A 27,996-nucleotide genomic window follows, 5' to 3' on the forward strand; every position below is an offset into this window, starting at 1 on the left:
TTTTAGGTGGAAATTAGTAGAAATTAGGAGTGGTGTTTCCTATGTTACTTTTATTAGCTATTTATAAAACATTTTGTATGCTTTTCAAAGTAATTCTTTATTAGGATACATTTTTACATTTTAAATGATTTGAGTTTTCAAATAGCAGTATACATATACTGTAGAACGTTGAGTTACTGCCTTGTATATACAGAGCAGGCATATAATAAATATTTTAGTATGTCTGTTACATGAATAAAAATATGTATAAGGAAGGTATATCTTACGGAAATGTTAGTATTCCATGTCATGGAATCACTGGTAAGGAATGTATTGAGGAAACATCAGTGCTTCATATAAACTATCTTTTGTACTATTTATATATGATACCATTTTAACTGTTTTGTGTCTGTCTGCTATGTTAGAAAATCTTAGGTTGATAAAGTAATTACTATACAAAAGAATAAGTGATTAAGCTTATTTTAATAAAAGCAGTATTAAGTAGCATTAGTAGACATGCCCTTACTTTTTGATAGCAAATCTGGCAGTCTGAAGTGACTGTGAAGTTAATATTTGGATAATACCTCTGTTTTCTGAGGTCAGTTTTGTTTTTATTTTTACTTCTAGATGTTGAAAGTTACCTTAATTGCTCACCTTTTCACTTTTACCTGAGAGACCATAACAGTTGTTTTTGGTCAACAGTCAACATTGCTAGTGAACTTTTATATATCAGTTTATAAGAGATAAATATTTTCAAGTGTTCATATGTTCTCAGTACATAAGATGGCACTGTTTAGTACTTGACGTACTTTCTCTCCTTTTTGAAGTTACAAAAGAAAATGGACTACAGTTATTTATCTGATTGCTATAGCAAATCAATAATGTAGTTTTTTTAATGATATTCTAGGTTCATGAAAGCTTTAAGTTATGCTTCGCTAGATAAAGAAGATTTATTAAGTCCTATTAACCAAAATACGCTGCAGCGATCCTCCTCCGTGAGGTCCATGGTGTCCAGTGCAACATACGGTAGCTCAGATGACTATATTGGTCTTGCTCTTCCAGTAGATATCAATGATATATTCCAGGTATCATAAATTCTTTTGGTTTCTCTTGAATTAGTTTACTGTTCTTTTCATATTCTATTAATTGCTTACTAGAAATTACAATTTAGAGTGAATACTAATTTTAGGGAAGGTGATATTCTTAGGCAGTTGTATTTAAAGAAGTTTTACCATGAGAATTATTCCACTTTTCTCGACTATTCTGTACTCTCTTTAGCACCTCTAAGTCCCTAAAACATTATCCTTTTTCTCTTCTCATATTAAATCAGCATCTTGTTTGATTTCTTTATCTGTATATTCTCTATAAAAATTTAAAGTCCTAATTTTGCTTTTTAGTCACATTTGACTTATTCTTTATTGTTTTTTTAATTGATATATGTGACATATAGCATTGTTAATTTAATCCTTTGATTCTGCTTATGTCATACATGGCAGCCACATACTGTGGTAATCCCACAAAATACTCAATGAATCTCTAGATGGTAGATAGAATTAAGAATACACATTTGTCTAGAAGACCAAAAACACTTTAGATAAATTCTAAAATAATTATTTTAATATCCATTTAAGTAACTAAGGCTAGATAAGGATCTTAATGGTTTTATGTTGTCAAGTTTTGGTAATATAACTTCCTTCAGTATCTTTTCATTATAGGTTCATGTGCTCTAGTAATTCCATTTAAATTATATTTCATTTAATTTTGCTAATATTCATAAAATGAATTTCTTTTTATGATAGGACTTACCATGACTTATATGTATTTCAGGTAAAGGATATTCCTTATTTTCAAACAAAAAATATACCTCCACATGATGATCGAGGGGCAAGAGTGTTTGCCCATGATGCTGGAGGTAATGCATGGTTTTGTTCTCTCTGTAGTAAAAAGAGAATTCTCATCAGTAGGATGACACTAAAAATTCACATGTACTTAATTTTGGGCAACAAAATAGTTGAGTCAATTTAAAATTAAACCATAACTTTTTGGGGGGGGGGGGTACTAAGTACCTAGCCTCTCAAGAAGACAAAAACCAGATCAGTTGTTTCTGTTTTAAACATATTAAAAAAAATTAGCACTTACCCTTTTTGGAGAGAGGAGAGAGAGAAAAAAAGATTGTATACATTACATAATCTCTCTTTGCTATGAGCTGTAGTAGTCTAATTAATATATGCATATCAGCCACAGATTTAATGCTTTATAATCTTGATTTTTTTCTTAACAAGGACCTCTTTAGACCCAGAATTATTTACTTTTTCTTTATGTAAATAGAGAAGAATTGAAATGATACCTAATTGTATAATTTTAATTTTTTATTTTGTATTTAAAGCCTCATGTTAAAGTAAGATAAATATATCTGCTGATGTTAATTATTTTCCTGATTTAAAGCAAATTATCCTGTTTTTCTCCCCAATTAAGGTTAGATTTTGAGTCATAAAAGGTGTTCTGATTTTCTTCCCTAATTTCCCTTCTTTAAAATTTCACATAGTTTAATGCATCTTGAAAGAAGTCTCATTGATGCCGTCTTCCTCAGATTATGTTTTATGTTTACTCACACACAGGTCTTCCATCTGGAACTGGAGGTCTTGTAAAAAACTCTTTTCACTTGCTGCGACAGCAGATGAGTCTTACGGAAATAATGAATTCAATCCATTCAGATGCTTCTCTGTTTTTAGAAAGTACGGAAGACACTGGACTACAGGAACATACAGATGATAACTGCCTTTATTGTGTCTGTATTGAAATTCTGGGTTTCCAGCCCAGTAACCAACTGAGTGCAATATGTAGTCATTCAGGTGAGTGATTATGTCTATCTGGATGAATCCACCTGAATTTGAATCTGCTTCAGTCATAAGACATCTCCCAGCCCTATTGATCATCCTTCTTTCTCCATCTCTACCTCAGCTTCAGTGCAGTCCCTCAGCGTCCACCTGGGGAGTGTTAGTGTTTGTCTCCAGTTTTGTCCCCTTGCAATTCACCTTTCATACTGTTGCCTTGGATTAGTCTGTTGACAGTTCTTTACTGACTTTTCATGTGTAGCACACAAGACTCTGTCTGATGCACCGATTGTTTTTATCACCATTCTCCTATCTTGTAATTGACATGCCATTACTGACTTATTTGGTGTTCTTGAAGAGACTGTGCTCTTTTTCATGATTCTAGGCTTGAAAAGTGTGTTTCCCATGCTGTTCCCTCTTGCGCCTTCCCCTCCTCACACATCATGCAAGCTCACACATAGCCATATAGGGTTCATTTGGCAAGCCCACCTCATCCTCAGAGACGGGAATGTTTTATCTTCACAGCTTTGTCTGACCCTCTTGGTTACATATTGACACTTTTTCCTCTTCACTTTTATTGCCCTTTGTACATGATCTCTTGTGTTAATTATTGTTGGTTATTTTTTCCCATTCCATTCAGTAAGGTGCTTCAGGGTATAGTCTGTCATGCCCTTGTATTTTTATTTTCTAATACCTAGCTGCATACTGCTTTATATACTAGGCACTCAGTATGTTTTTGTTGAGGTAGAAAGTGAATCAGACCCCGATTCAGCTTTTTTATATGATATGTATGTTTAAAATATAACTATAGATACCTTTTCTTGGTGAATATCACTTCACCACACTCAGAAAAACCTAGTGATAACCAGAATTCTCTGGGTCATTCATCTACACTTCTCCATGGCATTCTGATTAAGAGCTTCCCAACTGATGGATTTCAGCACACTGATAATAGATTATGGATGTGCTGAGAGATTAATCCTCTCCCAGTAGGGCCTGGGTGTGACAAACTCTTGGACAAGTCACTTCCCACTATGAACAGGGACTCAGCCTGCTATATTATTTTCATTTTCTGTTGAGTGGAAGGTTTGGTCAGTATTGTTGTGATGTATTGTACACAGTAAAGAAGATGCTACTAAGTCATTTGTCTATACGTTGTTTATGATGTTTTAGTTCTTGTAAGTTCTGTTTATTTACTCATTCAGCAGATACTTAGGAAGCACTTACTGTGGAGTTCTGCTATACTCTTTTCTCTTTATCAAGCAGGAAATAGGGAAGCCAGCCCTCTAATTACCCAGTCACAAGACAGTCCAGCAAATTCATCTGTGATCTGTTGCTGAGCTAGTTGGGCTTCCCTGGTGGCTCACACAGTAAAGAGTCTGCCTGCAGCATGGGAGACCCAAGTTCGATCCCTGGGTTGGGAAGATCCCCTGATGAAGGAAATGGCAACCCACTCCAGTATAGTAATCAGGTTGAGACTCATCAAGTTTGGGACTTGTGGAAGAATTGCTGCTGTCAATGAGGCTTTCACCTTGGCACAGCCATTAGAACCCCTTGATTTGTTATTCAAGTGATAGGAAGTGGGGAGGAGAATAACCCTTAATTGGGAAATGATTACAATTTACTACTGATAAATCCTCTCAGAGGTGTGAAAGGAGGCAGGCTAGTTGTTAAAAAGACACTGAGCCTCTACTCATTCATGCATTCAACTTAATATTTATTATGTCACTCTGGGGATCAGGCATTGAACTAGATGCTAAGACAGTTGTGAGAGGAAAAAATAAAAAGACACTATTCTTATATTGTATATCCAATGGAGAAGGAAATGGATTGAGCAATCAATACACAAATATAACAACCACATTTGCAACAAGTGCCATGAAGGGTAGGTACCAAGTATTAAGTTTTCCATCAGTCATATCTAACTTTTTGTGATGCTATGGACTATAGCCCACCAGGCTCCTCATCTGTCCATGGGATTTCCCAGGCAACAATACTGGTAGCCATTCCCTTCTCCAGGGGATCTTCCCAATTCAAGGATCAAACCCAGTTTTCCCACATTTCAGGCAGATTTTTTTCCTTCTGAGCCACCATTACTTGCTGCCTGGTATTAGCAAAGGAATAGAACCAAGTGAGCTTCCCTGGTGGCTCAGCGGTTAAGAATCTGATTGCAATGCAGGAGACCTCCTACAATATAGGAAATGCAGATTCAGTCTCTGGGTTGGAAAGATCCCCTGGAGAAGGAAATGACAAACCCACTCCAATATTCTTGCCTGGGAAATCCCATGGACGGAAGAGCCTGACGGGCAAGTCTGTGGGATCACAGAAAGAGTCGGACATGACTTGGCAACTAAACAACAAACATCATCAAATAAGCAGATCAGAGAAGATACTTCTGAAGAATTGCTGTTGAGCTGTGGTTGAAAGAATGAATAGAACCTAACTGAATGAAGACTGGAGTGTAAGAGAATTTTAAGAGAGAGGAAGGAACATGAACAAAAGTCTTCTCTGATGGGTGCAATCATGGGACACCCATGGGAATGGAGCCCAGAAAGTGAAGTGAGAGGAAATACAGGATCAGCCTAGAAAGATAGGTGGAGACCAGGTACTGCATAGCCCTTTCTACCCAAAGTGGTCAGTGAACCAGCAGCATCAGCATCACCTGAGCACTTGTTAGAAATGTATCAAACTCTGCCCCACACAGAGTCAGAATCAGCATTTTAACAGGATGCCCAGGTTATTCATGTATGCATTAATGTTTGAGAAGCACTGCAATCAGCCAAATGAAGGAATTTTATGTATCAGAAGGGAGATATCTTTATTATCCATGCATGCTCATTTATGTCCAACTCTTTGTGATCCCATGGACTGTAGCCCCCAGACTCCTCTGTCCATGGAATTTTTCAGGCAAGAATACTGCAGTGGATTGCCATTTCATTCTCCAGGGGTTCTTCTCAACCCAAGGGTCAAACCTGTATTTCCTCCATTGGCAGGCAGTTTCTTTACCACTGAGCCACCTGGGAAAGCCATATTATCCATGGCAGAAAACTAAAAAATAGTTCCTCTACTGTTTTTTAATTGAAGTATAGGTAATTTACAATGTTGTGTTACTTTTAAGGGTACAGCAAAGTGATTTAATTTTACATGTGTGTATGGGTGTCTTCTCTTTCAGATGCTTTTCCATTGTAGGTTATTACAAGATACTGAATATAGTTCCCTCTGCTACACAGTATACCTTTGTTGTTTACCCATTTTATGTGTAATAGTGTATATATGTTAATCCGAAACTCCTAATTTGTCTCCGCCCATCCCCTTTGGTAACCATTACCCTTTGGTAATCAGTTCGTTTGTATCATTTTTAGATTCCACATATAAGTGATATCACGTATTTGTCTTTCTCTTCTGACTTAATTCGATAATCTCTAGGTCCATCCAGGTTACTGAAAATGGCATTATCTCATTCTTGTTCATTGCTGGGTAATATTCTAACTTCTTTATCCATTTGTCTGTTGATGGACATTTAGGTTACTTCCATGTCTTGGCTGTTGTGAATAGTGCTGCTATGAACATTGGGGTGCATGTATTTTTTTGAATTATGGTTTTTTCTGGGTATATGCCAGGAGTGGGATTGCAGGATCATATGGTAACTCTTTAGTTTTTTAAGGAACCTTAAAAAACCATTCCCCATAATGGCTGCACCAATTCATATTCTCACCAACAGTATAAGAGGTTTCATTTTTCCTCTATACCTTTTCCAGCATTTACTATTTGTAGACTTTTTAATGATAACCATTCTGACTGGTGTAAGATGATACCTCATTGTTGTTTTGATTTGCATTTCTCTAATAATTAGTGGTACTGAGCATCTTTTTATGTGCTTGTTGGCCTTTTCATGGTCACATCTGTGCCTTCTTTGGAAAAATGTCTTGTTTAGGTCTTCTGCCCACTTTTTGATTTTTTTTTTTTTAATTGAGCTGTATGAGCTATTTGTATATTTTGGAAATGAATTCCTTGTCAGAAGCATTGTTTGCAAATATTTTCACCCAGTCTGTAAGTTGTCTTTTTGCTTTGTTTTATGTGTGGTGTTTTTTTGGGGGGGAGGGGGTTGCTGTACAAAAGCTTTTATTTTGGTTATTTTTGTTTCCAGTTCAATTACTCTGGGAGACAGATCCAAAAAAACATTGGTGCAGTTTATGTCAAATAGTGTTGTATCGTTGATTTCCTCTAGAAGTTTAGGTCTCTGATGCATTTTGTGTTTATTTTTGTATGTGGTGCTAGAGAATGTTCTGATGTTTCATTTGAACATTCCATGCTTTTACATGTAGCTGTGCAGTTGTACCAGCACTACTTTTTGAAAAGACTGTCTTTTACCCAGTGTATATTCTTGCTTCCTTTCTCTTAGATTAATTGACCATATGTTCATGGGTTTATTTCTGGGCTGTCTATTCTCTATCCTTTATCTATATGTTATATGTCAGTTTTTGTGCCATTACCACACTGTTTGGATTACTGTAGTCTGCAGTAGTCTGAAGTTGTCCCTCTGCTGTGTAATGATAATTTTAAAGAGACATCAGGACTTGAACATAAGACTTTTCATTCTTTAAAACTTTTAGTCTGGTGGCAGTTGTTCAGAAAATGTTAAAGCTCAGAGGAAAGGCGATAAGGATGTTTCCTAATATTGTATTCTGTGTCTACCACTTTCTCAGATGTTTATGCAATGTTTTGTTAAGTATGCAAGGCAAAATGTTGGCTGCGTTTTATGTTTCTTTGGGGTGCACTGTATGTATACCACTGCATTCGCCATATTGTAGCTAACCAACTAAAAGTGGGCTAGACTGGTGTTTTAGACTAGTCCATCTGTGAAAGAGAGCACTGGAAAAAGTCAGCAGACTATAAAGGATAATAGCAAGGAGATTGGTTTGAATGTCTGAGTTATTAAACTGACCGATTTGTGAGGAGTGGGTAGAGATTACATTGAGTAAAGGAAGGCCCTAAAGAGACAGTGGTGGTTTTCAAAAACATTAGGTGTAAAACCCACGTTTCAATAGCAGTCTATACAAAAGATCAGTGGTTTGCAGATGACGGTGTAAGGGGAACACCAGGTGGTGTCCCATCTCCCTGTCTTCACCCAAATGTACAGCTGAGGATGGAGGAGACTAGGAAGTGCCAGGGCTGCAGGAAATACTCAGACGCCTGGTGTAAACATAGCAGGGTGTGAGGTTTGGTATCAAGAGCACTTAGGCTCAAAGCCAAACTTTTCCGTCTTATTATTTGATCTGGGGCAATATACTTAGTTTCACTGAGCTTTACTTTTAATTTTTTCTTAAATTTCTAAATGGGAATAATGATACCTGGCTTATGGTGTAGTTTTGGTACTTAGTAACGTGTGAGATTAGCATTCACTAAGCTGTCCATTAATGGTGACTCACACTAAGTTGTTTACATTAGAAATAATATTCTTTCATAAATTCTGATAGTTCAATTAGAATGATCTTACTGTGTTCCTAGGGAAAATCTCCTTGTTCATTTCAACAACAGTCTCCTTGTTATTGCTGCCCAGGAGAAATGATGATCAAGTGGATCAGAGCTCCTCACAGAAATTCTTGATTTTTTTGATGAATTCTTTCAGCATTTAATATGCTATTTGGAGACTTCACTTTCTGATAGGAAGAATTTAGCTTATGATTTTTCTGAATTAACCCATATGGACTTACATAATTTTTTTCCCTAGAGCTTTTTATTCTTTCTCACATAATTATGCCCAGATACAGGGTATAAAGAAGGTATGCAGTCTCTTAGAGGCTGATCTATCCTATACTTCATGTCTCCACTTTTAATTAAAAGATAAAATAAAGCTGAGCTAGTGGCTCAGGCAGTGAAAAATCTGCCTGCAATGAGGGCATCCTGGGTTCGATCTCAGGGTTGGGAAGATCCCCTAGAGGAGGGCATGGCAACCCACTCCAGTATTCTTGCCAGGAGAATCCCCTTGGACAGAGGAGTCTGGCGGACTGCAGTCCACAAAGTTGCAAAGAGTCGGACACAACTGAGCAACTAAGGACAGTACAGAATATTATTAATTAAAAAGAGGAAACAATAAAAGCAGCAGCTACAGTTAAGTAAACGTCAGTTACATAGATAAAAAGGTTCAGTTTATGGACGTAATGCTTCATCCAAATTAAAAATAATCTTGAAATAAAATGTGTTGAGTAAAAGTGTATAAGTGTAAGTTTCATTGCATTGAATACTTTTCAAAATTAAGGTCCCTAAAAGTCAATATCATCAGTCTAGTATGCACGGTTTTGGCCTTTAGCAGAGTGCTAGACATTATCTTCTGTGCCTAAGAAGAAATAGGTCAACTAGCTTCCCAATTTCAAGAAATTTTGGTTCTCCATATACTGCTAATTAATAAATAGTGCCAATATTCTACCCACATGTTCTCTGAAGTTTCCATTTAGCACATGTAATTACTTCATAAAAAATTTTTATTCATATGATTTAGCAAGTTTCATATAAAAGATACCTCATGGATTAAAAGCCTTCTGTTATCACTATTCTTGGGATGCTTTTTCACTTCTTCCAGTGGAAGATGTGAAGAAGACTCCAATGACGCTTCGCTTGTAGTTCAGTTGGTAAAGAATCTGCCTCCAATGCAGGAGACCTGGGTTCGATTCCTGGGTCAGGAAAATCTCCTGGAGAAGGAAATGGCAGCCCACTCCAGTATTCTTGCCTGGAGAATTCCATGGACAGAGGAGTCTGGAAGGCCATAGTCCATGGGGTTGCAAGAGTCGGACATGATTAGCAACTAAACCACCACAGTGGGAGAAACTGTTTGGGCTTTGTTTAGTTAGAGGCGTGGGTGGTTTTTTTTTTTTTTTTGGAATAAGAATGGATGATATCTTTAGAAATAAAATGTGGTTGTAACAGGTTAGAAATGTTAGGAGTCGTCACTGGTTGCAGATGAGGCTGAAATGAATAAGTTTATAACTTTTCAGAAACAATGCTGACAAAGGAACAATGTCAGCATTTTCAAAACAACATTGACAAAGGAACGTATAATTTTCTTATTGTTCTTTGAGCTGGAATATTTTGTCTTTTTACTTCCTGGGAAGCTTACTGAGTCCAAAATACTTACCTGGTTATTCAGCATTACTGGTTTTTAAGTACATCTTTAGTTCTCAGATCTTTTGGCAGTAGTTTTATTTTTAAAATCACTGTATAATTTAAGTAGCATATGTTACTTTTAAGTACCTGACAGATGCATGATTTTCTTAGTAACTAAGATATTAAAACTATGCTAAGTTGATATCCTGAGGAACCAGAACGTATTCTGCTTAGTATTATGTCACTATTAATCTTAGGAAGTACTTAAAGGTGAGATGAGGTAGTGACATCTATTCTGCTGAAGCAGCATAGGGAGAATAGTATGTGCTGATGTAGGTCTAGTTTCCTGGACTTTTAAAAAACTCTTATTACTACTCTGACAGTGTACTGTAGTGGAAAGAGAATAGGACTAACTATCAAGAGGCCTTACCATTTGACTGATGGTGTTTCTTCTCTCTGAAATCTCTTTGCTTAGCGTACTAAGGTTGCATGATTTTTTGGGTTTCCCAGTGTTACCTCCTAAAAGGATAACTGAAGACTTTCTGATTTCCATTTCACTTAGTTTAAGTGCTCGGGGAACTTGTAATTAAAAAATATTGATGTTATTTTAGCTCCACTAAGACGTTTAGTTGACTTTAGAATCCCATCTAAGAGTGGACCTTAGCAATGCATGGATAGTATAGTAAGTTTAACCCTATGGAAGGAACTGATAAGTCTGGAGAACTATGATTGTTATATCGGTGATTATTAAATGGTAGGACTAGCAAGTGCTAGAATAATAGATACAGTGTAATCTCACTTATACATCTGAAGAGGAAGAGAGAGAAATTTAAAATGGCAGACGATTTGAATTTTTATATATTTAAGGAGAAGGCTGTTTAGTTTAGGGGTGGGAGGCATGGAAGAGGGGTAGGTAAAAGGCCTTCACTTATTCTATATATATCTTCATATGAATTCTTTAAATAAACACATATTTATTATTTTTGTAGTTTAGAAAAATAAAATCTTATGTATAAATGTCTTTAGAATTTAACACATTACTATCTGAGCAGTCTGTAAATTTACTTTGAAAATCTTCATCATGGAAAATAATTATTGAAGAGACTGGAAGGAAATTACAAGGAACCATTCCTTTGTGGTATACAGTGCAAGCATAGTAATTTAGCTGTTTTGATCTGTTTATTGAATTAATTTATTTCTTCAGACCTTCAAGACATTCCATATTCTGATTGGTGTGAGCAAACTATCCATAATCCCTTAGAAGTAGTTCCCTCGAAATTTTCTGGCATTTCTGGATGCAGTGATGGAGTGTCTCAAGAAGGCTCAGCCAGCAGCACCAAAAGTACAGAATTGCTACTAGGTAGGTTTTCAGATTTAAATCCAAACTTGTTAATATAACTGTACTTAGTTGTTTGTTGTTAATGATGAGTGCTGTTCATTAGTTGTCTCAAATCTATGACAACTTACTTTTATTGAGGTATATTTAGTCAACTATTGTACCTATATCAGCTGCTGATACATACTCGCTTAGCTGTCTGCTTTCATTAGAAAGAATTTTGATCCCAAAATGATTGGCAGGTCATGTGCAGTTTATCTTAGTTTTATATATGTCTTTGGTAAAGTTTAAAAACAAATTCCATGAGTTATAGTAATTTTCTGTTGTGATACAGATAAAATATTTTGATCTTTTCAGGGGTTAAAACAATTCCAGATGATACACCAATGTGCCGTATACTCCTTCGCAAAGAAGTTCTGAGATTAGTCATTAATTTGAGTAGTTCAGTTTCAACTAAATGTCATGAAACTGGGCTTTTAACGTAAGTAATCTTTGAGCATGAGTATTCTTTGCTTTTTTATGGTGAATACTTAAAAAGTTTGATCAGTTTGCTTTACATCAGTAGTTCTCAACTGCATGGCATATCTGAGTGAGCCTAGATTTTCTTCATCTACTTCAACCAAACTAACATATGGTAATAAATTGAATGGAGAAGCAGGTATGTGAATCCAACAGTTTTCTATTCAGCCAGACGTTAAAAAGATCTGTAAAAATGTAAAACAATAGCAACTCTTCTTAGTTTTGGAAAATATAGTTATTTTTCATTAAAATATATGTATGTTAACATGTAATGATTTTATTTTTTTAATGAATTAATAAATGTTTTGAAATTTTCTAAATTTTAATTTCTTATATGTTAATTATTGATGGCTATGGCCCACAAAAGTAAAAGTAAAGCATCCACCTGCAATGCAGGAGATGTGGGTTCGATCCCTGGGTTGGGAATACCCCTGGAGAAGGGAAAGGCTCCCTCACTCCAGTATTCTGGCCTGGAGAATTCCATGGACTGTATAGGCCTTGGACATGACTGAGTGACTTTCACTTTCATGGCCCACAAAAAATAAGATTTTGGGGTTTCTCAACAGTTTTTAAGAAAGTGGAAGAATTCTGAGACCATAAAGCTCAAGAAAAGCTGGCATACATAAAAATAAGTGACATTTTCTTGGTTTAATTTTTCCCTATTTTTACTCCTTTCTTTTAATAAAAGTTGCAGGCTCTTTTTTGCTTTTCTAAATCACAGCAACATGATTAAAGAATATTCAGGCCATCTTCAACATCTTTGTTATGCACTATTTAAAGCTGTGGTCCTCAAAAAATGAAATGCATTTCAGGGTCTCCCGTGGAACTTTACAAAATGTAGTAGCACATATACCAGGCCCCCACTGCAGACCTCCTGGCCAGAAGCTTTAAGTGTAGAGGGTCCTTCACCTGTATTAGCCCACTCCACTGCTGGTTCTGAGGTGCTAGACCAGGTGAGAGCCACGACTAAATGCTGAAAGATACAAAGACAGAGCCCAGTCAAAGTTTAACTTCAGTTTAACTTTAAAATTTCATTTTATTTTTTTCTTTTAATTTTATTTCTATTTTAAAGCGTAGTTTTAAAACTACTTGAGTTACTCTGGGCCGATAAATACATTTTGTAATTTCTCAGGCTAGTGAAAAAGAATATTTCGCACTTTCTAAGAAGTATTTGGGTTTTTATCATTTTAAGAGATAGCCCAAACTTAAAACAGTTATAATTTAAGTGTGAGGTAGGAATATTTACTATTTTATATTCTTATACGCCCTCACTCCAGGTATGTCACTTGATCTATATATCCAGAGGAAAAGAGATTAAAAAATGATATTTTGAAAGAAAATAGGCAAGTCATTATTATAATTTTTATCACATCCTAGTCTTTTCTTTCATTTTAGAATTAAAGAGAAGTATCCTCAAACATTTGATGACATATGCCTTTACTCTGAGGTTTCCCATTTGCTGTCACACTGCACATTTAGACTTCCATGTCGGAGGTTCATACAAGAATTATTTCAGGATGTACAGTTTTTACAAGTAAGTAGCATTTGTACTTCTGAACTTTATCTTTCAAAAATATTTGATTTAAACTAAAAGTTTTGAGATTATATCTGTTGATAGACTAGAAAGTCATTAATAATTTACCACTTCTTTCCTAGATGCATGAAGAAGCAGAGGCTGTCTTGGCAACACCACCAAAGCAACCTATAGTTGATACATCTGCTGAATCCTGACCTCATATTTATGATGTATATAGATGTAGACTATATGTATATATATTCATATTTGTGGACTTCTAAAAGCCTCAAAAAAGCCGACTGACTGGGCAGCAAAGACAGGAGTATCTTCTATACGCTGTTCCAGCAATTACTGGTACATGAACAGTTGGAACTGCGGACTTCCCTAACCAAAACAACTTCCTCTCCCCTCTGTGGAGCCCCTTTGGGGGTTCATTATTCATTACCACAGTTTTAAGAGTTTTAGTTACCATTGTATGCAAGATTCAAGCACTGAGTACCTACATGGGTTTTCTACTTTTCATTTTAAGAGCATAATAACAGTGGAACAGTACGGTATGCAGAAGCACCCTACACACCGTTATTTCTAAATTCCTTTTTTAGAGTAAATATAAAGATGCCTTGTTTGTTAACTAATTTTGGAAGCCAGGAATCAGTGTCTTTGAGGCTGCATCCTGTTAGCACAATGGGATGTTCTATAACTGCTGGTATTAGAAGGGGATCTTTGGCCCTTCCACTTTTTTCTTCATGTTTATAACACTACTTCAGAGGTTTTTAACCTCAAAGCGAAAGAAGAGCCTCAACAACCAGGACTTATAAGTTATTTTTATGTGACTAGACTTACATAAAGTTTCTTAACTTGTTTTCCATCTCTTTAGTTTTGTTGCAATGTGTTATTATAGGCTATTTGAACCGATTAAGGTTTTTCACTACAGTTCCTGATTAAAATCAGACAATTATTTTATAATTCAGAGTATTTTTCATTTATAAAATGCATATGTTTTCAGTGCACTTCCATTTCCATTAGCTTCCCACATCACCATTTTAACAGGAACTTGAACAAAGCACTATGAATTTAGATCTAAAGTAAAAGAAAGCATTAAATAACACCTTGGATCTCTTGAGGAAAGGATAAGGTTGCCTACAATTTATACATTCCATGGGAAAAGAAGAGCCATAGTTTCTTTTAAAAAAATCCTTGGTGAAACATGATTACGATTAAAAATTGTAGTGAAAAGCCTTAAGTACCAAATTTTAAAGCAGCAGTAATTTAATTTTTATATCAGTGTTCTTGTTTTGCACAGACTAAATGCAGTGATAGGTGAGTTTATGAGTACAGTAGTTGCCTTTATCACATTTGTGAAGTTGTTAAAGTTGATGAGGGCAGAGTTTTATTTGTTTGAGGGCAGAGTTTTATTTGTTGAATTTGTGTATGTCTAAAGATATTTGGAAATCTTTACAGGAATTAAACATATATGCAAATTTGTATATAAAAACATGGCCATCATCATTAGAATGCTTGTAAATGAAAGGATCTTTTTTGAGGTCTACATATAAGTAGAAAAAAATCCAGCTGGACTGATTAGGACCCTTTTTTAATTGATTTGTTTAGACCATTTTTATAGTTACGCATCAGCTCTGACACAGTCATAGTACGGGGACTAGTATTTTCGCTTATTACAGTTCATTTCTATAATGGGCTTGTTCTTTGAGATCTCTGTAAAGAACCCTGTGAACTAGAAAGCATAACTCACAGAGATACTTTTTTTTTTTTTTTAATTTACTGGCACTGAAAGTTCCAATTGAGATGAAGCATTTCATCTCACTTCATAACACCTCTTTGACTGCACTTCAGTGAATTGTTCTTATGTGCACTGTGTAGCAACTTACATTATAACAAAGCAGATAAGGGCTGTAAGCTGCTGCTTATGTTAAAAAGTGGTTCTTCAGATTTTCTTTCATAAAATCCAATTGAAGATAAAACAGATGCTTTTTTTTTTTTTTAACTTTAATTTATCACTGAACCCAAGTGTTTATTTAAATGTCAACAGTACTTCTAAGAACGTTGCCTGTCACCTTGGTCTTTGGTCTTGGATGATGAAACTGCCTTCCAGAGAACCAAATGTCAGAGATACTAGACCAAATAGTGGTTTAAAACTCCAAAGGAGGTAATGTAGTAATCTTATAATAATGGGATTAACATATTTTAGACATTCATTTTTAAACACTACCTCAGTTAATATAGAGTATAAAATCTGTGGTTTAATCCCTCAAAAGTTAACAGTAAATTCTTTTTTGTTACACACACACACACACCCCCACCCCCCAACACACACCCCCACCCCCCTTCACCCCTGGACCCCACCTCACTCATCAATCCTGAAATGAAGTCTTTGTTACTATTAGCCTGAACGGTTTTTTGGATTATTACTTTGAAAGATATGTATGTATATATCATAATATTTGCCTTTAGCACTTAGTTTGGGGAGACACTCAGCTTTGTGGTTCTCAATAATCTAAAAAAAAAAAGATGTCTATATTAAATGTATAGTGCTATTTGGTTTATCCATGTTTCACTGACAGGTCTAATACGTTTTCTTTAAGTACTTATTTGTATAAAAGTAGACTTTTATGATGAAAAATGCTCACATGCAGTGCCAAGTGATTTACTTAGGTGTTTAAAATGTTAAATTATATCAGAAAAGATTAGGGATGTTGTCAGTGGTAATAGAAATAATTGAAAAAAGCATCTATATGTAATAGATATTACCAGACTATAAAATACCAAAATAATGTCAATACTGTAGTTTTTCAAGATTTTAGAATTAATCTTAGTCCATATAAATTTGTACTACTGGTAATTATTGAATTGGAGGAATTTGGGCAGTTGTGCTGGTTATAAACTGTGAATTTCTAATTGTAAAGTGAATTGTTTCTAATTGAAATTTTTTTCAAGAACAGATTTCAGCTTCACATACTAAGTAAATGCTGATAAATAAGGAAATTAGAAATTAGTATTTGTAATTAAACATGGTCTAAAATTTCTTATACTTGTTTATGCTTAGGTAGATTTGAAGGGGGAAAAAGTCTTATCTCCCTAATAAAAATTTTTCTAATAAAGATTGGTAGCATAAGGGCATTCTGTAAGACATTGACGTTAAAAGAGGCTCTTTGGAGGTATATACTTTATTTTACTAGTTACTCTAACATCAAATGTATAAGTCCTTTTGAATGGTGTGGCTTTAATAGTTTTCAGCTCTTTTATCCAGAGCTTGAAGTAATTAAAGCTGAGTTTTTCAGGGCATATTACAGATGCAAAGTGTTTAACAGTGAGGTGTGAATGCTTATTTAGATTTGTCTACTGCTATTTATATAAAAAAAATTTTTTCATTCCATTCAGAGGATGCCTTTTATCCCCACATTAAAGCACAGATCACTAAGCAATAAAAAGCAATCAAATTGTCATCCAGATTATAACTGCAATTACTTTTGCATGGTGAGAGTGAGGTGCTAATTTTGTGTGAGAGGAGTTTTGTAAACTACCTTGGGAAAGGTCCTTTGGAAGTAAGATTTTTCCCCTTTTGTCCTATGTTTCCAGTTTTGTCTCAAATTCACAATCCATTAAATTAGGGAAAAAAGGAACAATTAATTGAGAGAGTTTGATAAGAGCTGTTGGAATAAAAAGAACATTTCAGATCTTCCAAAATGTCAGTTGGGAAAGGTCACCGTTGTCTCTCCATTATTACCAGCTTCATTTCAAGACTGTCACTACAGTGAGAGTTTGATTATAAAAGCATACCAGTAAAATTAATAGCAAAATGCTTATCAGACAATGTTAAAATCTGTGAGAATCTTTCTAGGAGCATTTGTTTTTTTCTTTTAGTTCTAGGTTCCCAGGGTAGTTTTCATTTATAGTAGGTTTATTTAATGAATGTGGATTTTCTCCCCTTTAGAGTATTTTTGTAACGTAGGTGGATAGCTATGCCACTGCACGCATAAATTGCACATTTTGTTTGACTTTCTTTATAAAATATTTAATTTGAAAAATATAATTTATGCCAAAAAAGTATATCTTGTAATTTTGCCACTAATAGGTTGATTTAGCACAAAATGCAAAGTCTTTGGGCAGAGGAGGGGCGAGATTAAAAACTTTCATAGATAATAGTTGAAAAATGTTCCATTATTGGCCTGTCAGAAACCCTAAAGCTGCATTGTAAAACAAATGATGTAAGTTAGTTTTGAAAAGTGGTAAGGGACTGTGAAAAAAATCTCAGACTTAATGCTCCCTAACCACATAATTTTCTTCTTTTTTATTTAGTAATACGCTGCTACATATTTGGAGGTTCTGGTGTTTGTAGGTCACTGAACAGACATTGAAATCTGATTTATATTGTATAACTGTAACATAGAAAAGTATTTATATATTTTCCGTAAGAATATTTCATTGAGTTGTGTATAATTTAAATAAGATTTGTCCCTAAATGGTTTTGCTCACCTTGATTTTTTTTTTGTGGTTTTCTTGTTTTTGTATAATGTGTACAGTTTATGTCAAGGGCATTAAAAGCCTCCTGAAGCGTAATCTTATCAAAGGGATACATTCTTAATAAAATGTACTTAAAAGTTCTTAAACTTGTGTCATTGTTCTATTTCAAATTTTAAAACCATCATTGTTGATTTATGTACCACTGAGGCTGTTACATGTAACTCTAGGTAAAAGTGACTTTTAAATACCGCAGATAAGAATCTGGTTCAGTAACACATAGTTCAGTTCAGTCGCTCTGTCGTCTCTGACTCGGCAACCCCATGGACTGCAGCATGCCAGGCCTCCCTGTCCATCACCAACTCTCGGAGCTTACTCAAACTCATGCCCATTGAGTTGGTGATGCCATCCAACCATCTCATCCTCTGTCGTCCCCTTCCTCCCACCTTCAGTCTTTCCCAGCATCAGTCTTTTCAAATAAGTAGTGGCTTGTTCCAGATGTTTTAAAATAGGTATTTATAGTTTCTAAATACTTCATAATCTAATCAAACATCTTTACAGTTATTATTTTTTAATCTCAGGTTATTGTGAAAGGTTTGATAAAGTAGATGTATCTTCAGAACAATTACGACTTTAGTGATTAATATATAGAATGAGCAATGATGGTAACTTTTCTGTGTAAGCTATTTGATTTCACTCAGCCTTCCCTTGCAGCTCAGCTGGTAAAGAATCCACCTGCAATGTGGGAGACCTGGGTTCGATCCCTGGGTTGGGAAGATCCCCTGGAGAAGGGAAAGGCTACCCACTCCAGTATTCTGTCCTGGAGAACTCCATGGAGTGTAGAGTCCATGGGATCGCAGAGTCTGACATGACTGAGTGACTTCAACTTTCACAGAAACTGGATCAGATAAGCTAGCCAACAACCACCTAGTGGCAAAAGAAAATAATACAAGGGAAATAAATGGTCAATCCTGGAGAATAAAATTCAGTGTCAAAGTTAGGGTCTGTTATCATTGAGTGAATGTGGTAAAATGTATTCAGAAATAGCTTTATTTTGGATAGTTTGGTTTTTAAACACATTTATGTGTATCATTTTCATATTGCCTTCTACTCTTATGTTTTTCAACAAAAATGTAGTTGGCCCTCAAAAAGCACACTTCATCATCATACAGCTCATCTTTGAAAACTGACAATATAGCTGAGCTTCAGAAAGTTTGTTTCACTTTTTAAAACTCTGGTGTATAAAGTACTCCAGGAGATAGTGAAAGACGGGGAAGCCTGGCGTGCTGCAGTCCATGGGGTCGCCAAGAGTTGGACATAACAGTGACTGAATAACTATAGCAAAATACCAAAGACTGGACAGTTTATAAATAACAGAAGTTTATTTCTCACAGTTCTGTTGGCTGAAAATCTGAAATTAGAGTGTGAACATATTTGGATGAGGGCCCTCTTCACGTCCCAGACTTCTTTTGTCGTATGTCCTCGATGGCTTGATGGGACTAGGAAATTGTAGTGTCTTTTATAAGAACATCAATCCCACTCATGAGAGCTCTAGCCTCATGACCTCCCAAAGACCCCCATCTACTAATACCATCATCCCTGGGTGTTAGGATTTCAATGTAGGAATTTTAGGAGGCAGGTGATTATTCAGACCATAGCAATTAATTCTACATTGATTAAAAATATATATATATAAAAACTTCCTCTAATGCTTAGAGGACAGACAACTACATTTGCTTAAATGTAGCAAATGTCCTTTAAGTGGGAATATATTCATTGTAAATGCTATTTTAACTACTAATTTTGAAGGCTTTATATTTTCAGTTGTATCTTTTTGAAGGTTGTCATTTTGTTTTGGCCATTCCTTGCTGGATCCTGCTTCCTCTACCTGGGATTGAACCACACCCCCAGCAGTGGAATCAGGAGTCTCAACCACTGAACCACCATTATGCAAAATGCTTAGCATGTTTTGTAAATTCTTTGAGATGAAAGCCAGCTGGTCTCCACAGAGTTCTTAGAAGAAATACTAGATATTGTCTAATACAACCTGATTTTCTTAATAAATGACATTCTAGTGGAGAATCAGTTTCACTAGACTTAGTACAGGTCAGGTATTGGAATATCAGCAGGCACTTCGAGCAGGTCCATGGATATGTGTATATCTGAATCACTTAGCTGTACACCTGAAAACTAACACAATATTGTCAATAAACTCCAATATAAAGTAAAAATTTTTAATTAAAATCACATTCAAAACCTAGTTAGTAATAATATTCCATATCAATATCACTGTGATACTAGTTCCCTGTGTGACTACTAGATACTAGAACTGTGTGACTAGTTCCCTGCTTCCCGTCTACCTGCCTGCAGCCAAGGACAAGTCACCAGGCTGAGGCGTTATTTGTAGGTCTTTTGCCAGTTCCACCCACCATCAAAATATCCCGGTATTATATGGAATATTACTAACTAGGTTTTACATGTTTTTAATTTAAAAATTTTTTTATGTTATATTGGAGTTGATTGACAGGTCTACAGCTAAGTGATTTGGATATACCATATATCCATTCTTTTTCAGATTCTTTTCCCATATAGGTTATTACAGAATATTGAGTAGCGTTCCCTCTGCTATACAGTAGGTCCTTGTTGATTATCTATTTTACATATAGTTGTGTGTTATGTTAATCCCAAACTCCTAATTAACCCCCCCCCCCCCCCCCCCGCCACCTTTTCTGTTTGGTAACCATCAGTTTGTTTTTGAAGTCTGTGAGTTTGTTTTGTAAATAAATCCATTCATATCAGGTTTTTTTATAGTCCACATAGAAGTGGTATCATATTTGTCTTTCTCTGACTTCACTCAATATGATAATCTCTAGGCCCACCCATGTTGCTGCAAGTGACATTGTTTCATTCCTTTTATTCTATTGCATGTATGTACCGCATCTTTATCCACTCCTCTGTTGATAGACATTTAGGTTGCTTTCATGTCTTCGCTATTGTAAACAGTACTGCAGTGAACACGGGTGCATGTATCTTTTTGAATTATGATTTTCTGCAGATATATGCCCAGGATTAGAATTGCTGAATCACAAGAGCTTCCCAGGTGGCTCAGTGGGTAAAGAATCTGCCTGCAATGCAGGAGATGCAGGCAAATGTGAGGTTTATACCGGGACTGGGAAGATCCTCTGAAGGAGGGCATGGCAGCCCACTCTGGACAGAGGAGCCTGGCGGGCTACAGTCCATGGGGTCACACACAGTCAGACACGACTGAAGTCACTGAGCACCAAAGACTCGGACACAGCCGAAGCGACTGGGTGGCAGCCCAAGCACGCCGTAGATGTAGTTCTAGTTTATCAAGGAGCCTCCATTCTGTTCTCCATAGTGGTTGTTACCAACTTACATTCCCACTAATAGTGATGGTGGGGTGGCTCCCTTTTCTCCATACCCTCTAGCATTTATTGTTCGTAGACTTTTGTACGGTAGCCATTCTGACTGATGTGAGGGGATATCTCATTGTAGTTTTGATTTGCATTTCTCTGAAAGTTAGCAGTGTTGAGCATCTTTTCATATGCTTTCTGGCCATCTGTGTCTTTGGAGGAATGTCTGTTTAGATCTGCCCACCTTTTGATTCAGTTGTTTTTTCATAGGTGTGATTATTAAAATGGTATGGCTATTTTAGAAAAAGTAAAGCCAATTTAGAAAAACATTTACAAATGAAACCATGATTTACTTCAAAATCGTATCAAGGGGGGAGACTGAATAAGACTATGGATGGACTAAAACAACCATGGTTTAGTGGCTGTTGGGGTTGATCATAGTACACAGTAGTAGTGTTAAGTCGCTCATTCATGTCCAACTCTTTGCAACCCCATGAACTGTAGCCCACCAGGCTCCTCTGTCCGTAGGATTCTCCAGGCATGAACAGTGGAGTGGCTTGCCATTCCCTTCTCCAGGAGATCTTCCTAACCCAAGGATCAAACCCAGGTCTCCTGCATTGCAGGCAGATTCTTTACTATCTGAGCTACCAGGGATAGTTCATAAGGGTTTGTTAAACTCCTATTTCTATCTATATTTGAAATTCTCCATGACTTGGTTTTTTCTTTTAATCCTGGTAATTGTTACACAAATTTCAAAGTTTCTGAATAACACTTCTTAAAACAATGCTGTTAAGTGGAATATAGTCTTTAAACAATGTTATTTTGGTTATTTATGGACATGGGAAAGGAATGTTTAGAGCCAAAACTAGGGTCATGGTGATACTGTAAGGACAAAGTTATATAAACCCAGCCATTTCCCATTGGTGTGTTGTTACATTTCAGAAAGACATCTTTGTTTGACTCAGGTCAGTGATTCTCAAAGTTGAGTGTGTATCTGAGCTGGGATGTATTCCAGGCCTTGTGCCACAGAGCTTTTGGTAGGGAGATCTGGAGTGGCACCTAGGAATTTACATTTCTAATAAGCTCAGAACGTGATCTATCACTTAACGATAATTGCAAGAGTTTCACTTCATTGATATAGAGAAAACACAAAATAATACAGTGATGAAATATTTTAATTAAGGCTTACTGCAACAGAAATGACTTCAAGGTTTTGTGCATTATTTTTCTAAAGAATATCTTTACAAAAGATACTGCTTACAAATCAATCATCACCATCATTGATGTTTCCGTGTATTTTTATAATTACATCATGACAGACACAAAGAGGCTAAATGATAACAATACTGGCCCCAAAGTCTTCTCAAAACAGACTAATCAAGATACTTGTTTGTACTACGTTAGGTGTACATAGTCCATTATTCCAGCCAAAAGCATAGTTATATGGAAGGAAAAAGTTGAAAAGAATGAGCAGAAGTCCTGGTTTGTGTTTATTTAGGTCAGTTAACAGCCATCTTCCTTTCAGCTGTGGCTCCTTCTCTCTTGTTGTTCTTAGTGTGGAATGGTGTGACACAGGGCATTTGGTACCAGAGGCACAAGCAGTACCATCTCCACCACAGCAAAGAGAAAGGAGCCCCTAATCACGCTTATTTAGAAATATGATAAGTAAACATTAAGGGTTGTTGGGCAGAGAGAAGGGAAAAGAACTCTAGCATGACTGAACACTGCTATATAGCAGGTAGGTGCTTTGCATATATTGGTTTAAGGAGACAGAGCTGCTGCCAAGCCACTAAGGAACTCCCACTCTGCATAGCCTTTTACAATTATACCATCATAGCAATATAAGGAGACAGTGAAGGTGTTATCTTGGCCCAGACAACCTACTGGAGAATCCAAAAGAAGCTTACTGAAAACAGGTCATGTATATATCATAGTTCTTGGGGAAAAAAAGAAGATGAACCATAAAATGTGAATGGAATTAATGACATATCTTCCTTCTATTCTGAGGTAGTCATCAAAAATTGTGGAAGATGTGTCTACTAAGTAGGAGTGCTATAATCTTGACACTGAGGCAGGGGTTCTGCGCCAGCCCTGCTCCTTAACTGTGGTAAACAACAGGGGGACACCTGTGGGGACCTCATCCATTCATTTGCATGGCTTACCTATTAAATAAGGTCCAACAGGAGGAGTTCATCTTGCTACTGTCACCAATTCAAAGCAGGTCTAAAATCTGTTTCGGTCTCAAATATGTGACTCCATTAAACACATCCAGAATAAATTAGCATTGACAATTTATGCTCCCGTAACGAATCTTCTGCGGCCTGACATCTAGTTCCTTTACCCTTAAGATACAAAATATGTGGTAAGACTTCCTGGAAATGCTTTCTTGCTAAAGCTGAACTTCAAGGACCACAGCCACCCTGCCCAGTACTGAGTGGATGCGTCCAGTGCCAGGTCTGCTGCCATAAAGGTGGACGTGCAAGGTAAGCCTGTTCCCTTGATCCTGCCATTTCCACAGCAAGCCCGCTCCAAGCACAAACGTTAAATTTCATAGCTTCTGACCTTTGAAACCTAGCAAAATCATACACATCAGACCTTCCAGTGGTGGTAATTCACTGGGATTAAGCCCCGAGGTATCTGGTGATGGAACAGTGCCAGCTATGCTTCTACTAGGGTCTGTGTAGCCTCAGGATATGAAGTGGGCACTCTGCTTAGTGGCAGTGTTCACTTGGATCTAAAAGGGCAGTGGAGGACAGGCTGCTGTTCTCACTTGGGGCAGGGGAGGCAAGACCCAGGGGAATAGCCATTTGCATTTTATACTCCGAACAGAGTGCTGGCTCTGGTGGATTTGCTGGTGGGCTCTCCTTGTCTCCAGACATGGGTGAAGCCAACTGGGATACATAATTCAAATTAGCTTCTCCAGCTGGGATTTCTCCCAGGGAGTTCATGTAGTTTTGTTCCAGTGTCTTTAGTAAATTTTCAGGTGAAGTCAGTGGTCCCAGCTGACAGTGTGGGGCTTGAGGGGTTACTGGGAAATGTCCACAATAACCCAAGTCAGAAGCTGCCTGATTATAGGTAAAGTTCTCAAAACAGATGCAAGGTCCAGGGCCAGAGTAGTTCTCTGTGGGGAGCAGGTCCAGATAGACAGGCTTAGTACCTTTAGTTTCTGTGGGTGACTTCCTAGTGCCTATGAACTGTATCTTACTCCCTTCAGGCTTGTTTACAACTTCGATAGCATCTGGAACACAGTCGTTGACGTTCATTATTGTTATATGAGGATTCTCCTGAAACAGAAACACAAAATGGGCAAAGATAATGTGTGTGTGTGTATCACAGTATGTAAAGTATGTGAAATGCACTGAGAGCTTCACTTTTTTGTGTGTTTTATCCTGGTCACAAGTTAATGGTGGTGATCACAAGGAAATGATACTGAAAACCAAAGGATAGCACCTGACAGAAGAAGTCAAAGCTGGGTTCACTCATCTCATGGCTGGGGGAGCAGAGGTGGCTCTTGCTTTGTTATATCTTCCTAAGGAGGTCTAGGATTGTATGATTATTATAGCCCAACCCCTGGGTTAGTCTTTAATAAGTACATGGTATCCCTAGAATTTCCCAGCATTTACCTTGAATTTTATTAATGACAGGACGCTGCTCTTGTAAGGGTCTGGAATGTCAGGATAACACTTGTCCTTCAACCTGGAAAACCAATAAAAATTTCACTTCTATTTTGCAATAGAGTGGAATGGTTAAGAGTGAGAAACATGGAGTCAGATTAACCCTTGCTTTATCACTCTTAACACTGTAACCTTAAGCAAGCTTTTTAACCTTCCTATGACCAACCTAGATAGCATATTCAAAAGCAGAGACATTACTTTGCCAACAAAGGTCCGTCTAGTCAAGGCTATGGTTTTTCCAGTAGTCATGTATGGATGTGAGAGTTGGACTATAAAGAAAACTGAGCACCAAAGAACTGATGCTTTTCAACTGTGGTGTTGGAGAAGACTCTTGAGAGTCTCAGACTGCAAGGAGGTCCAGCCAGTCCATTCTAAAGGAGATCAGTCCTGGGTGTTCTTTGGAAGGACTGATGCTAAAGCTAAAACTCCAGTACTCTGGCCACCTCATGCAAAGAGTTGACTCACTGGAAAAGACTCTGATGCTGGGAGGGATTGGGGGCAGGAGGAGAAGGGGACGACAGGATGAGATGGCTGGATGGCATCACTGACTCCATGGACGTGAGTTTGAGTGAACTCCGGGAGTTGGTGATGGACAGGGAGGCCTGGCGTGCTGCAATCCATGGGGTTGCAGAGTCAGACACGACTGAGCAACTGAACTGAACTGATGCTTTGATTTCCTCACTGGTTCAATGGAGATCATTATGGTAGTGACGGTGTTGGAAGGATTAAGTGAGTTGTTATATGTAAAGCACTGAAAATACTGTTAAGCACATGGTAAAGTGAAATATAAATATTAGCTCTTGCTATTTAACAAGTTTTGCAATATTTTCAAATAGTTTCCTTATTTATTGACTTATTGTTTATCTGTTGATAAACAAGATTACTCAAAATTTTTCATATTTTTACCAAATCTTCCTTTGTCCTTTCCCTTCCAGCACTTTGCCTCATATGATCCAGTATGATTTCTATCTTATTAAATTCCTTTCTAGATTTTTTTTCCTTTGACTCTCTTCTTGGATGAAACCTTCCCCATACACTTACCACTGGCTTTTTAGGTAGCAGGTGATCATGACGACCAAAACGCAGAAAATCATGGGGAGAATGATGTGTATCAGCATATGGGCTGGAGAACGGAAAAGAAAGAGATTTTTTAGTGACTGCTTTTCCTTCAAAGAAATAAGTTTTACATGTCTGTTATTTCTCAGAACTCTATTTGTGCAAGATTCACTCTGAGTGCTGTCTGACTGGTGGGGAGCAGGGTGGTGAGACGCCAACCAGCCAACACAGGGACCCATCTGCCCTTAATACCTGTGGCTCAAACTCGTTACCTCTCTTGACAGAATGGATCATTACTCCCCATTCTTCACTCCCTCTCTGTATGAGAAGTATATTCCACCCCCTTGACTTGGAGGCTCAGCTGTGACTTGGTTTGCCCAATGGGAGGTGAGCAGTAGTCACGCTGGTAGCTGAGTTGAGTGTGCTTAGAGTTGGCTTGCTCGCATGTTCCTGTGATGCACTCTGAGCAGAGCTGGCTCCTCAGAGCCACTGTCCTTCAATCTGAGCCTCAGGGAACGAACAAACTACATGGAACAGACCTAAACGTGCCTGAAGCTTGGAGCCCCACTGGGTTCAACCTGTGTCAGCCAAGCCAGGAGCATGAACAGACAGATCTGTTTCTGTATGCCACTGAGATTTGGAGGTATTTTTGTTATTCGTTGTTCAGTCACTAGGTCATGTCCAACTCTTTGTGACCCCATGAACTGCAGCACACCAGGCTTCCCTGTCCTTAACTATCTCCTGGAGTTTGCTCAAACTCATGTCCATCTCATCTTCTGTCGCCCCCTTCTCCTGCCCTCAATCTTCCCCAGCATCAGGGTCTTTTCCAATGAATGGGCTCTTCACATCAGGTAGCTAAAATATTGGCGCTTCAACATCAGTCCTTCCAATGAATATTCAAGATTGATTTCCTTTAGGACTGACTGGTTTGATCTCCTTGCTGTCCAAGGGACTCTCAAGAGTCTTCTCCAGTACCACAAGGTATTTTATTACCCATTAAAAACGGACTAATGCACCCTTCTAGTTAGGGTCTAATAAAATTACCTAAATCATAACCTAGGTAATTATTCTACTTTTATTTCTCAGCTATATCAACCTGTACTTCATTTTCATAAATGCCCATCTTCCTGTTCTCAATGCTTGCAAATCCACCAAAGAACAGTGTAGATAGGTTGTTAAACATCCTCTTTTATAAAAGCAAATCATACAAGGGCATTTGAAGGCTGATAGTCATTCACATGTACATATATTTCTGCTGACAAAAACACCCCCACCCCTCTCTAGACAGAAGTCATAAGGGTGTTTCCAAGTCAACACTAAAATACGCTATCTGTGATTTTCAAACTGTTCTGGGACTGAGAAAGTTTCCAGGTCATAGATCAGGCATATTAGCTTCACTCTTATCTATGTTGTGGGATTCTGTGTAACTTTTTTTTTTTCTTTCATGAGTTTCATCTAAAGAAAGAAAGACACAGACAAAGACAGAGAAGAAAGGTTTAAACATCCCAGATCTAGACAAAGTCCGCAACTGTGCGTGTCGTTTGTCAGTTTCCCAGGAACCCCTAAGAAGAGAGTTCTGATTTGGAAAAACTCACAGTAGTCATCCGGAGTCGTGACCTTTGTGAAGTCATCCAGGGGACCCTCACCAGCACTTGTATAAGGAGTGACGAAAAACTCATAGACAGACTCTGGCTGTAGGTCTTTCACAACAAATGTCTTTTGATCCGGGTTGTCAATTGTGTATTTGCAACCTACTGAATTATCTGTGTTTAAAAAAAAAATTTTTTTTTAAGAAGAAAAAAAATGATTTAAGAGTGTAATAAAGATCTTGTGAGACAGTCAGGCACTAATACTTCTGTGGACTCAGCACTGCCAACATTTCTAAACCAATCAAAAATGAAATCATAATTTTATGACACTGGGCATACTAAGATGTTTGGGAGATGGCAAGCAAGATGAGCATTCCACTAAACAAGGGCTATGGGGGGTAGGGTGTGGGGGGAACTCAAATCTGCCAGAGAGAGAGTAAGAGCTTGCCAGAGCTACTTAGAATACATTGCGATAAGCTTTAACAAAGTCAAAAAAAGAAAATGAGGTTAGCAAGCAAGTTTCCTAAGCAGTAAGTAGG

General features: G+C 37.2%; 2 protein-coding genes across 3 annotated transcripts in view; one reads left to right on the top strand and one right to left on the bottom strand.

Moving 5' to 3' along the window:
- Positions 1–13,500, top strand: part of RICTOR (RPTOR independent companion of MTOR complex 2) — a 41,419-nt gene extending 27,919 nt beyond the window's left edge. The window contains exons 23-29 of the mRNA XM_052659095.1: positions 887–1,064; positions 1,807–1,891; positions 2,712–2,831; positions 11,119–11,274; positions 11,608–11,731; positions 13,165–13,303; positions 13,426–13,500. Of these exons, the coding sequence (XP_052515055.1) occupies positions 887–1,064; positions 1,807–1,891; positions 2,712–2,831; positions 11,119–11,274; positions 11,608–11,731; positions 13,165–13,303; positions 13,426–13,500 (877 nt within the window). The remainder of the gene's footprint in view (positions 1–886; positions 1,065–1,806; positions 1,892–2,711; positions 2,832–11,118; positions 11,275–11,607; positions 11,732–13,164; positions 13,304–13,425) is intronic.
- An 8,826-nt stretch (positions 13,501–22,326) lies between these two features.
- The window catches only part of OSMR (oncostatin M receptor), a 65,860-nt gene continuing 60,190 nt past the window's right edge, over positions 22,327–27,996 (bottom strand). For both annotated transcript variants that reach the window (XM_052659139.1, XM_052659140.1), the window contains 4 exons: positions 27,464–27,631; positions 25,854–25,935; positions 24,762–24,834; positions 22,327–24,422 (listed from right to left, as the gene is read on the bottom strand). In XM_052659139.1, the coding sequence (XP_052515099.1) occupies positions 23,850–24,422; positions 24,762–24,834; positions 25,854–25,935; positions 27,464–27,631 (896 nt within the window). In that variant the 3' untranslated portion in view covers positions 22,327–23,849. The remainder of the gene's footprint in view (positions 24,423–24,761; positions 24,835–25,853; positions 25,936–27,463; positions 27,632–27,996) is intronic.

This window comes from Budorcas taxicolor, chromosome 20 (genome assembly GCF_023091745.1).
Source record: "Budorcas taxicolor isolate Tak-1 chromosome 20, Takin1.1, whole genome shotgun sequence".
NCBI lineage: Eukaryota > Metazoa > Chordata > Mammalia > Artiodactyla > Bovidae > Budorcas > Budorcas taxicolor.